Here is a 12,852-nt window from a genome sequence, read left to right as displayed (position 1 = left end):
GCATAACATACAACTACTACCTCAACTACCACGTATTACATACAACTATCTCAACTACCACGTATTACATACAGCTACCTCAACTACAATATATAACATAATACTACCTCAACTTCTAAATAGAACTACTACCTCAACTAGTGCATATAACATATAACTTCTACCTGAACAACAAGATTTTACATACAAGTACTACATGAACTACATTGTTTTGCATCCAACTAAAACTTCAACATATTGAATATAACTACAACCTCAACTACAACCCCCCCCCCCCCTCCCTGGTTGGGGCCCCAGAAGGTCGGGGATCTGGTCCTTCCATGGACGGCTGCTCCGTCTGCCCCTTCTCTCCAGTCCCCACCCTGGGGGGGTCCCAGACTCATCCCTATCACTGGTTCCCCACATGGAGTCCATCAACAGATAGGCATTGGACCCCCTCAGAAACATGTCCAGACTGGGGCCGTCCCTCACTGGGGGGTCCCCACAGAGCCCTGGATCGGCTCCAGTGTACCAATCCCCCCCCCCCCTCATCCACCTCCATCGGCTCCCATTAAGGTCCTGTAGCACCTCCTCCTCCTCCTCCTCCTCCCCCTCCCCCTCCTCCTCCTCCTCCTCCCCCCCCCTCCTCCTCCTCCCCCCCCCTCCTCCTCCTCCTCCTTCTCCTCCTCCTCCTCCTCCTCCTCACCCCCCAGTACCTCTAGCCCCCGCTCCTCTCACAGCTCCTCAGACCCGACTCCCCCTCCAGAAATCTCCGTTCCTCAGACCACGGGCTGAGGAAAACCACCAACAACCACATATTAGATACAACGACTACCCCAACTACCGAGTATTACATACAAATATTACATACCATAGATTAAATATGACTATTTAATATAGTGAGTGCTTGCAGGTGAGTCTTAATTAGTGAGTGGTTGACCTTCCCCAGTCCCACCTCCTAGGTGCTGAAGTCTTTCCCCAGCCCATGTGGAGGGCCTTGTCAGCCTGGTAACTCCACAATGCACCTTGCTCTATTGACCCTCTTCTTGATAGTTCCACAATACAACACCACCTTGCTCTTCATTGAGAAGTTTAATCACAAAGGATCCATCTTGGACTCTCCTCTCTGAGGTCATAATGATACCAATGGAGTGCACAGCAGTCTGGACCAAACACAGTCTGAACAAGTCAGTCTGAACAAGTCAGTCCGTCATTCCGTCAGTCCGTCAGTCCGTCCGTCCGTCCAAGAGACAAATGCGTTTGATTATTTTTGTTAAAGGGAAATGGATGGTTGTTGGAGAATATACTTTTTTGATTATTTTTGTTAAAGGGAAATGGATGGTTGCTGGAGAATATACTTTTCCGTCCGTCCGTCCGTCCGTCCGTCCGTCCGTCCGTCCGTCCGTCCGTCTGTGCGTGTGCGCGTGCGTGTGTGTGTCTGTCCATCTCAACCATTGATTCACATGCCTTATAGGCTTGAACTACAACATCTCCCAGACACGTCTTTGCTACGGTTCACTGGTGGAAACACAAGAGTGTGTTTCCTTTGTGACGGTAACCAACGCTGTTGTTCTGCAGCCTCCGTTCCTGGAGATGGCCAAGCCTCGATCCACCCTCACTGCCCTCATCCTCCAGCTAAGGAAGCCATGAGGAACAACCGCTAAACACCAGCCTCCGTCTGCTACCATGCTATCCCAACGACATGCTAACTACTACTGAGGCTCTAAGCTACTATTAAAGATGGAGGTGAACAGAGATGAGTTCATAGAATCACTCTTTGTTGAAACGGCGTTGGTTGGACACAAGAGGGCGCCATTGAGCTTGTATGGAGACATGCACACACGCTTTCGCTGGAGTCTCCAGAGACTCTTCTGAAAACCTCAGCCCTACATTTCCACTGACTTTCCGTCACTTGAGAGACACAGGTGCACATCAGCTAAAACTGGACATCATTTGAATAGCTACAGTTCACTGCTCAGTGCTCACAGAAAACGTTTAATGAAACACATCTTTTAGCGATGTCGGTTTGGTCTTTGTCTCATAGCCAGACATTATGAATATGTTACTGTTTCCACCACTCACTGCTAGGGTACCTATGCCTTGGTGGGAGATACTGAATGTCTTTGGAGATGTACTTTTACATGTTTCTACTAAGTTAGTATATGCAGAACCCTGGACATCCCCCTGAACTTCTATTATATGAAGTGACATAAAGTCAGTCTGACACACATGGGTCATTTCAGCAGCAGTGGCTCTATGACTGACACTGGTCCACTGGATACAATGAACACACTTTACAACAACATCCACACAACCAACACTTTGCTCCTTCAGAGATACACCTAGCTTCAAGCCTTCATTAACATTGGTGATGAAACTTGTCTAAGGTTACTTATGTTTGATATACTCTTTGGTAGAAAGAGAAACAGATTTGACATGATTGGAAAATATAACAAGAAATATTGTATTTTTTGCATTTTTATTTGATTCAACATGTGACAAAGCAAGGGGTAAAAACCAGAGAGCATAATGTCAATGAATCAAACACGAGTTATATTAATGTAAATCATCAAAAGCTGCAGTGTCACCTCAGATAGAGACATAGAGCAGATGTGTCAGAGGAGATCTGTATCCTCCAGTACATCCATGCTGGAGCCTCTCTACTCTGAACACTCTCCAGGATTCAGGGTTTGAGTGACAGGCTGCGTCTGGCCATTCTTACTGGCCTCACAGCTCACTGAGCCCGCCTTCCTCCACTGGTCTGCAGGGAGGGTCAAGGTGCTGGTCCAGCTGTAGTGGCCGTCTTTCCCCAGGACCCCCAGGCTATCTGACACCCCCCCAGACCTGCTGCTGCACCCCACCTTCCAGCCAAGCTTCCAGTCTGAGGGGAAGCCCCCACTGGCCACACACAGCAGTGTAGCACTGCCCTGCTCCAGCTCCACTCTGGAGGGAGGGAGGACGCTCAGCGTGGGCTGCACCACTCCCACTGGAAGAGAGAGAGAGGAGTGGGCAACAGGCTCAGTTAACATCAGCCTCATAGGAGCACAGAGGGAAGGGACAGCTTCCTGTTCACCAGCAGTTGGTGACATTAAAGAGGATGGAAACCATTGTGTTTAAAATCTCTTCATAAAAACGGTAAAAACATGTTTGTATTTTAAATGATTGAACTTCAAAATCTAGCATTTTATTGGGTTAACATTAATCAACAAGTGTGAATTTCTTCAAACTTAAATATGACTGATTTGCGAAATTCAATAAATGAATAATGCTACAGCAATAATGAGGTCTTTCATGAAATACATTATATTGTAGAACATATGTAACGTATGCAGTGTAATTTAAAAGACAGAACTCTGTACCACAATATATCTACACTTTGTCCTCAGTTTATCTTTAAAAAAAACTACCAGAAATTAAAAATATAGAAAGTTCCAAAAGATAAGATTATCACGCTTAATTATATTTAGAGAAAGTTAAATATGCCAGGCACAGAAAAGTGTCCTTGTACTTACAGTCAACGATGAGTTTGGTGCCTCCACCAAAAGTCCACCACAGTGATACAAACTCATTAAGAGGCTGTACAAAAACCTCCCGCACATTAAAGACTCATCTCACTGACACACAAACACTGGCTTCTCACTAGAATGTATGAATTAGTCGATATTTGATTCACTGAATATATTATTATTAATATATATGAATTGCTTGAATGTATATTAAATGTATTTAATGAAATACATTTATCATATATTTTAACACAAGTCTATTAATGTGACTTAATAATAAATCTTCAAGCCAAAGTTATAAACATGCATTTATTATGAACAGAACAATATATTTGCATTATTCTGGTTTTAGGTAATAATGATGTAACCACATTCTTTTCAAACAAATAAGAAAGTTATGGGATTTCATACAAACCAAGATCGAATAAATCACAAAAAATGTTATACATTATTAATTCCAATAGTTTCCAGTAAATCTGAATTTGTGCTCCAAAAGTGTGAACGTAGAAGAGACACAGCGGTCCTCCCAGAACTTCTACAGTCACTCTCACCCCCAGTCTGATGGGTGGAAACAGGTCATTTCCATATAGAGGAAGCTTTGCATGCTCAGCTGAAACTGGGGTTCTGAGAGGGTTTAAAGTCCTCTGAGTTCAACACTGCAGGACTCTGAGCTGTCACTCAACACCCCAGAAACCGTGGCAACCATGAATCACCTCACCCTCCTTTTCTGGACAGTGGTCTGTGGATCCTTAACAGGTTGGTTCATTCCACTCAGTCAAAATGTGGACCACCCTTCTCTGTTTGCTTGTGTTTTCTATTGGATAACTCAATGTTTGGTTTGTTTGTTTCCTACAGGAACCAGCAGTCAGGTGACTGTGACTCAGACACCAGTAGTGTCCTTTACTCCAGGATCCACGGTCACTCTGACCTGTAAAACAAACCCAGCGGTGTACAACAATAATTATCTAAACTGGTACCAACAGAAACCCGGCGAAGCCCCCAAGCTCATCATAAAATATATAAACACACTTGTATCACCAACACCAGCTCGGTTTAGTGGCAGTGGAAGCAGCACTGACTTCTCTCTGACCATCAACGGCGCCCAGCGTGAAGATGCAGCAGTTTATCACTGTCAGAGTGAACACAATCTTAACAGTGTCTGGGTGTTCACACAGTGATTGAGAGCCGTACAAAAACCTCCCTCAGTCACACTGCGTCGACACCGAGCTGTTACAGCAGGAACCTGCTGCAGCTGCTGAGGGGGAAGAGACTCTGACACAGAGCGCTGAGCACAGAGCTGGCTCTAACCAGGGGCCTCAACCAAGAGCCAGCATTAGATTCCTCAGCATTATTAAACATACAAGTACTACCTCAACTACCACGTATTACATACAAGTACTACCTCAACTACCACGTGTTACATACAACTACTACCTCAACTACATTATATTACATACAATTTCTACCTCAACTACCATATACAACTACTACTTCAACTGCCCCGTATTACATACAACTCTTCCCCGAACTACAAGATATTACATAAACTACAAATTGAACTACCACATATTACATACAACTAATACTTCAACATGTTTAATACAACTACAACCTCACCTTCATCATATTACATCTGCCCCCCCCCCCCCCCCCCAGGCACACCTCAGCAGTAAGAAGACAGAGTCCTGGTTGAGGCCCCCAAGACCCCAGAAGGTCGGGGATCTGGTCCTTCCATGGACGGCTGCTCCGTCTGCCCCTTCTCTCCAGTCCCCAACCTGGGGGGGTCCCAGACTCATCCCTATCACTGGTTCCCCACATGGAGTCCATCGACAGATAGGCATTGGACCCCCTCAGACACATGTCCAGACTCGGGCCGTCCCTCACTGGGGGGTCCCCACAGAGCCCTGGATCGGCTCCAGTGTACCAATCCCCCCCCCCCCCCCCATCCACCTCCACCGGCTCCCATTAAGGTCCTGTAGCACCTCCTCCTCCTCCCCCTCCTCCTCCTCCTCCTCCTCCTCACCCCCCAGTCCCTCTAGCCCCCGCTCCTCTCACAGCTCCTCAGACCCTACTCCCCCTCCCAGAATCTCCGTCCCTCAGACCACGGACTGCTTTACCCCCCCACCCCCCCACCCCGGGTTAGGGACTTCAGCTATGGACAGAGCCTTTAGGGTGGCTGCCCCCACTCTGTGGAACTCGCTCCCCGGGAGATCCTCAACGCTGGATCCATCTGCGTTTTCACAAGCTGCCTGAAGACCCACTTACTGGGCCTGGACTTTGGAACATGATCTTTTCTTATTTAATCGTTTATTTATTGTTTTGATGGTTTCAAAATATAATATTTCATATTTTTTTGTTCTGTGTCCCCAACACTTAAAGCAGCTTGGGTCCTGATGAAAGGAACGACTTTATTTGTGTTATTATGATTAGAATATAGTCTGCTTTTTGATTCATAAAACCTGAAGATAATTTAGTTCATGGAATCAGTCTTGGTTGCCCAGCGTTGGTTTGACACTAGAAGGCGCCAGTGAGCTGGTATGGAGACATGCACATATGCTGCTTTCCCTGGGATCTCCAGAGACTCTTCTTAAAGTTTCAGCCCTACATTTCCACTGACTTTGTCACTCAAGAGACGCAGGTTCACATCTGCTAAACTAAACTGGACATCATTTGAATAGCTACGGCTCACTGCTCACAGAATACGTTTAAAGAAACACATCTTTTAGCGATACCGGTTTGTTCTTTGACTCGTAGACAGACATTATGAATATGTTACTGTTTCCACCACTCAGCATGCTAGGGGTTCTAAGGTCTGTGTGGGATATACTGATTGTCTCGAGAGACGTACTTTTACATGTTTACAAGTTGGTATCTGCAGAAACCTGGACATTTCTCTGAACTTCTATTCTATGAAGTGACATAAAGTCAGTCTGACACATGGGTCATTGCAGCAGCAGTGGCTCTATGACTGACGCTGGTCCACTGAATACAGTGAACACACTTGACAACAACATCCACACAACAAACACTTTGCTCATTCAGAGATACACACCATAGCTTTAAGCCTTCATTCAATATGGTGATGGAGCTTGTCTAATAAAGGTAACCTTTATTGGATTTACTCATTGGTGTGAGGATTAATCGACAGACACAGCAGTTACACGATTGGAAAATATCACAAGAAATATTGTATTTTTTGCGTTTTTATTAAATGTTCAACATGTGACAAATCCAAGCAAGGGGTAAAAACCAGAGAGAATAATGTTAATGAATCAAACACGTGTTATTTTAACGTAATTCAACAAAAGCTACAGTGCCAGCTTGGACAGAGAGAGATAAAGCTGACGTGTCAGAGGAGATCTGTGTCCTCCAGTACCTCCATGCTGGAGCCTCTCTACTCTGAACACTCTCCAGGATTCAGGGTTTGAGTGACAGGCTGCGTCTGGCCATTCTTACTGGCCTCACAGCTCACTGAGCCCGCCTTCCTCCACTGGTCTGCAGGGAGGGTCAAGGCGCTGCTCCAGCTGTAGTGGCCGTCTTTCCCCAGGACCCCCAGGCTATCTGACACCCCCCCAGACCTGCTGCTGCCCCCCACCTTCCAGCCAAGCTTCCAGTCTGAGGGGAAGCCCCCACTGGCCACACACACTAGTGTAGCACTGCCCTGCTCCAGCTCCACTCTGGAGGGAGGGAGGACGCTCAGCGTGGGCTGCACCACTCCCACTGGAAGAGAGAGAGAGGAGTGGACAACAGGCTCAGTTAACATCAGCCTCATAGGAGCACAGAGGGAAGGGAACATCAGCATTGTGTATTGAGATGTTGTTTATCGTAACGTGGAAATGTAGATAACCTTATTCATGACACAGTTGAACTGTCATGTTGCTTTTCTTGATAAGTCTTTCTTTCACTTCCTATTTTTATATTTAATTTCGGATTAGCAAGAATACTTTATTAACAGGATATTTTAAGCACATAAATATAATACAGATAATAGTCTATTCATTAAATGATGACTGCATTTTAGCTTTCGAAAGGGAACCCGAATGAAACTTGGATGACCTTTATTAAGTTCAAAGTAAATCAATAATAATCTCAATAAATTATGAATTCTCTCAAAAAAGAAATAATTTGAAAAACATTTCAACAATACAATTTAATGACTGAACTCCATTACAAAATATGTTTACACTGTCATTAACTTATCCTACGAAAAAATTAAATTTAGTTTAAAAAAGAAGAATATCTATAGATCTTTACAGGTAAGTTAATGAAAAGGTAGTTTTCATAATTACTACTGTCCGATACAGAAAAGTGTCCTTGTACTTACAGTCAACGATGAGTTTGGTGCCTCCACCAAAAGTGTTCCACAGTGATACAAACTCATTAAGAGGCTGTACAAAAACCTCCCACACATTAAGGACTCATCTCACTGACACACAAACATTAGCTTTTCACAAAAATCTATTAATTGTTCAATAGTTTACTTTCTACAGCTATTTTTTTTCTACTTTAGATTGTATTAATACAATTAAAAAAATATGCAATTATTTTAAAACAATCTTTGGAGTATCACAATAAAACAGAACAAATAAACGAGCCAAACAAGTCCACAAATTAAACACATGAGAACTTTCTAAATTAAAGAATGGATGTAATAAACATGGATTTAATACACATAAAGTATATGTTTTTATTTATTAAAACATTTTAGGTTGCGATGTAATGAGTAACTTTTTGATAAACAATTTTGAAAATTAATGAATTTCATACAAACCAAGATCGAATTTAACAGAAAAAATGTTACAGATTGCAATTCCAATTGTTTACACAAAATCAGTATTTGTATTCCAATAGTGTGAATATAGAAGAGATACAACGGTCCTCCCAGAACGTCTGCAGTCACTCTCACCCCCAGTCTGATGAGTGGAAACAGGTCATTTCCATATAGAGGAAGCTTTGCATGCTCAGCTGAAACTGGGGTTCTGAGAGGGTTTAAAGTCCTCTGAGTTCAACACTGCAGGACTCTGAGCTGTCAGTCAACACCCCAGAAACCGTGGCAACCATGAATCACCTCACCCTCCTTTTCTGGACAGTGGTCTGTGGATCCTTAACAGGTTGGTTCATTCCACTCAGTCAAATTGTGGACCATCCTTCTCTGTTTGCTAGTGTTTTCTATTGGATAACTCAATGTTTGGTTGGTTTGTTTTCTACAGGAACCAGCAGTCAGGTGACTGTGACTCAGACACCAGTAGTGTCCTTTACTCCAGGATCCACAGTCACTCTGACCTGTAAAACAAACCCAGCCGTTTACAGATGGAGTAATGTACAACAGGGTATATTTTGGTACCAACAGAAACCTGGAGAAGCCCCCAAGCTCATCATAAGCTATATAAGTACCCTTGTATCACCAACACCAGCTCGGTTTAGTGGCAGTGGAAGCAGCACTGACTTCTCTCTGACCATCAACGGCGCCCAGCGTGAAGATGCAGCAGTTTATCACTGTCAGAGTTTCCACTATCCTAACAGTGTCGGTGTGTTCACACAGTGATTGAGAGCCGTACAAAAACCTCCCTCGGTCACACTGCGTAGACACTGAGCTGTTACAGCAGGAACCTGCTGCAGCTGCTGAGGGGGAAGAGACTCTGACACAGAGCGCTGAGCACAGAGCTGGCTCTAACCAGGGGCCTCAACCAAGAGCCAGCATTAGATTCCTCAGCATTATTAAACATAAAATTACTGCCTCAACTACCAAATATTACAAACAATAACCACATTAACTACCACATATTACACACAACTATCTGTTCAACTTCCACCTATTACATACAACAAAAACTTCAAGATACTGAATATAACAACCACCTCAACTTCAACATATTACACCCCCCCCCCCCCTGTCACTCTGCATGTCTGCCAACCTCCTCCAACTCAGCAGTAAGAAGACAGAGTCCTGGTTGGGGCCCCCAAGGCCCCAGAAGGTCAGGGATTTGGTCCTTCCATGGACGGCTGCTCCGTCTGCCCCTTCCCTCCAGTCCCCACCCTGGGGGGGTCTATCACTGGTTCCCCACATGGAGTCCATCAACAGATAGCCATTGGACCCCCTCAGAAACATGTCCAGACTGGGGCCGTCCCTCACTGGGGGGTCCCCACAGAGCCCTGGATCGGCTCCAGTGTACCAATCCCCCCCCTCCCATCCACCTCCACAGGCCCCCAGTCTGGTCCTGTAGCACCTCCACTCCTCCTCCTCCTCCTCCTCCTCCTCCACCACCTCCGCCTCCGCCTCCTCCTCACCCCCCAGTCCCTCTATTCCCCGCTCCTCTCACAGCTCCTCAGACCCTACTCCCCCTCCCAGAATCTCCGTCCCTCAGACCACGGACTGCTTTACCCCCCCACCCCCCCACCCCGGGTTAGGGACTTCAGCTATGGACAGAGCCTTTAGGGTGGCTGCCCCCACTCTGTGGAACTCGCTCCCCGGGAGATCCTCAACGCTGGATCCATCTGCGTTTTCACAAGCTGCCTGAAGACCCACTTACTGGGCCTGGACTTTGGAACATGATCTTTTCTTATTGATTCATTTATTTATTGTTTGATTGTTTGAAAATATAATATTTCATATTTTCTTGTTCTGTGTCCCCAACACTTAAAGCAGCTTGGGTCCTGATGAAAGGAACGACTTTATTTGTATTATTATGAATAGAATATAGTCTGCTATATATTTCATAAAACCTGAAGATAATTTAGTTCATGTAATCAGTCTTTATTGCATAGCGTTGGTTTGACACTAGAGGGCGCCAGTGAGCTGGTATGGAGACATGCACAAATGCTGCTTTCCCTGGAATCTCCAGAGACTCTTCTGAAAACCTCAGCCCTACATTTCCACTGACTTTCTGTCACTCGAGAGACACAGGTGCACATCTGCTAAACTAAACTGGACATCATTTGAATAGCTACGGTTCACCGCTCACAGAATACGTTCAAAGAAACACATCTTTTAGCGATACCGGTTTGTTCTTTGACTCATAGACAGACATTATGAATATGTTACTGTTTCCCCCACTCAGCATTCTAGGGTTCTTATGTCTTGGTGAGGGATACTGAATGTTTTTCGAGCCGTAATTTCACATGTGTCTGAGTTGGTATCTGCAGAAACCTGGAAATCTCTCTGAACTACTATTATATGAATCGACAGAAAGTCAGTCAGACACACATGGGCCATTTCAGCAGCAGTGGCTCTATGACTGACACTGCTCCACTGAATACACTGAACAAACTTTACAACATCCACACAACCAACACTTTGTTCATTCAGAGATATACATCATTGCCTCCCCACGTGGGGAAATTTGTTTGATGTAGATGGCAGAGGTTTTATATGCACATTAAGCCACATTAATTCGAAAATACAGCAGATAAACGATAGTAAATGATGACAAGAAAAAATGTGTTCTTTACATCTTTATTTAATGTTCAACATGTGACCAACACAAGCAACGGGTAAAAATCGGAAAGCATAACGTTAATGAATCAAAGACGAGTTATATTAATGTAAATCATCCAAAGCTACAGTGCCACCTGAGACAGAAACACATAAAGCAGACGTGTCAGAGGAGATCTGTATCCTCCAGTACCTCCATGCTGGAGCCTCTCTACTCTGAACACTCTCCAGGATTCAGGGTTTGAGTGACAGGCTGCGTCTGGCCATTCTTACTGGCCTCACAGCTCACTGAGCCCGCCTTCCTCCACTGGTCTGCAGGGAGGGTCAAGGTGCTGCTCCAGATGTAGTGGCCATCTTTCCCCAGGACCCCCAGGCTATCGGACACCCCCCCAGACCTGCTGCTGCCCCCCACCTTCCAGCCAAGCTTCCAGTCTGAGGGGAAGCCCCCACTGGCCACACACACTAGTGTAGCACTGCCCTGCTCCAGCTCCACTCTGGAGGGAGGGAGGACGCTCAGCGTGGGCTGCACCACTCCCACTGGAAGAGAGAGAGAGGAGTGGACAACAGGCTCAGTTAACATCAGCCTCATAGGAGCACAGAGGGAAGGGACAGCTTCCTGTTCACCAGCAGTTGGTGACATTAAAGAGGAAGGAAACCATTTGGTTTAAAATCTCTTCATTAAAACTGTAACATGTTTATATTTAAAATGATTGAACTTCAAAATTTAGCATTTTATTGGGTTAACATTAATCGACTTTACCCCGGTTTGAATTTCTTCAAACTTAAAGGTGACTCATTTGACAATTAAATAAATGAACAATGACATAGCAATAATGAGATTTTTCATAAAATTCATTATATTGTAGAACATATGCAACAAATTAAGTGTAATTTAAAAGACAGCACCCTGTACGACGATATATTTACACTTTTTACTCATCTTATCATCCGAAAAAGAATTTAAAACAATAGAAAAGTATAAAGTATTAAGATTATCACGCTTATAATAATTTAAAGAAAGTTAAATATGCCATGCAAAGAAAAGTGTCCTTGTACTTACAGTCAACGATGAGTTTGGTGCCTCCACCAAAAGTCCACCACAGTGATACAAACTCATTAAGAGGCTGTACAAAAACCTCCCGCACATTAAAGACTCATCTCACTGACACACAAATACTGGCTTCTCACTAGAATGGATGAATTAGTCGATATTTATTTCAATGTATTATTATAATCAATATACATTAATTGTTTAAATAGATTTAATGAAATATATTTATTTACATTTATTTTCATAACATTTTTAAACGCAAAATTACAAAAGGTTTATTGTTTTAACACATGTCTGATAATTTGACTGAATAAAAAACCTTCAAGCCAATGTTATAATCATGCATTTATTTTAAACAGAACAATGTCTTTTTATCTATTATTATGGTTTTAGGTAATAATAAATCTAAATTAGAGAGTCAAAGGATGTCATACAAACCAAGATCGACCTCAACCAGATAAAATGTTATACATTAAAAATTCCAATAGTTTCCAGTAAATCTGAATTTGTATTCCAAAAGTGTGAATGTAGAAGAGATACAACGATCCTCCCAGAATGTCTGCAGTCACTCTCACCCCCAGTCTAATGAGTGGAAACAGGTCATTTCCATATAGAGGAAGCTTTGCATGCTCAGCTGAAACTGGGGTTCTGAGAGGGTTTAAAGTCCTCTGAGTTCAACACTGCAGGACTCTGAGCTGTCACTCAACACCCCAGAAACCGTGGCAACCATGAATCACCTCACCCTCCTTTTCTGGACAGTGGTCTGTGGATCCTTAACAGGTTGGTTCATTCCACTCAGTCTAAATGTGGACCACCCTTCTCTGTTTGCTTGTGTTTTCTATTGGATAACTCAATGTTTGGTTTGTTTGTTTTCTACAGGAACC

General features: G+C 43.9%; 1 gene segment (V, D, J or C); it reads right to left on the bottom strand.

The window, feature by feature from the left end:
* Positions 1-6,670: 6,670 nt before the first annotated feature.
* LOC115543494 (immunoglobulin kappa constant-like) lies at positions 6,671-7,843 on the bottom strand (the record flags this gene model as incomplete). The annotated part of the segment is given in 2 exon segments: positions 6,671-7,205; positions 7,810-7,843. Coding segments are annotated over 2 exon segments (360 nt in total), but the record flags the coding sequence as incomplete, so codon positions are not given.
* Between the last annotated feature and the right edge of the window lie 5,009 nt (positions 7,844-12,852).

This window comes from Gadus morhua, chromosome 5 (assembly GCF_902167405.1).
Source record: "Gadus morhua chromosome 5, gadMor3.0, whole genome shotgun sequence".
NCBI classification, from domain to species: domain Eukaryota; kingdom Metazoa; phylum Chordata; class Actinopteri; order Gadiformes; family Gadidae; genus Gadus; species Gadus morhua.
The sequence above is the reverse complement of the archived record's forward strand: the minus strand, read 5'-3'. Positions and strand labels throughout refer to the sequence as shown.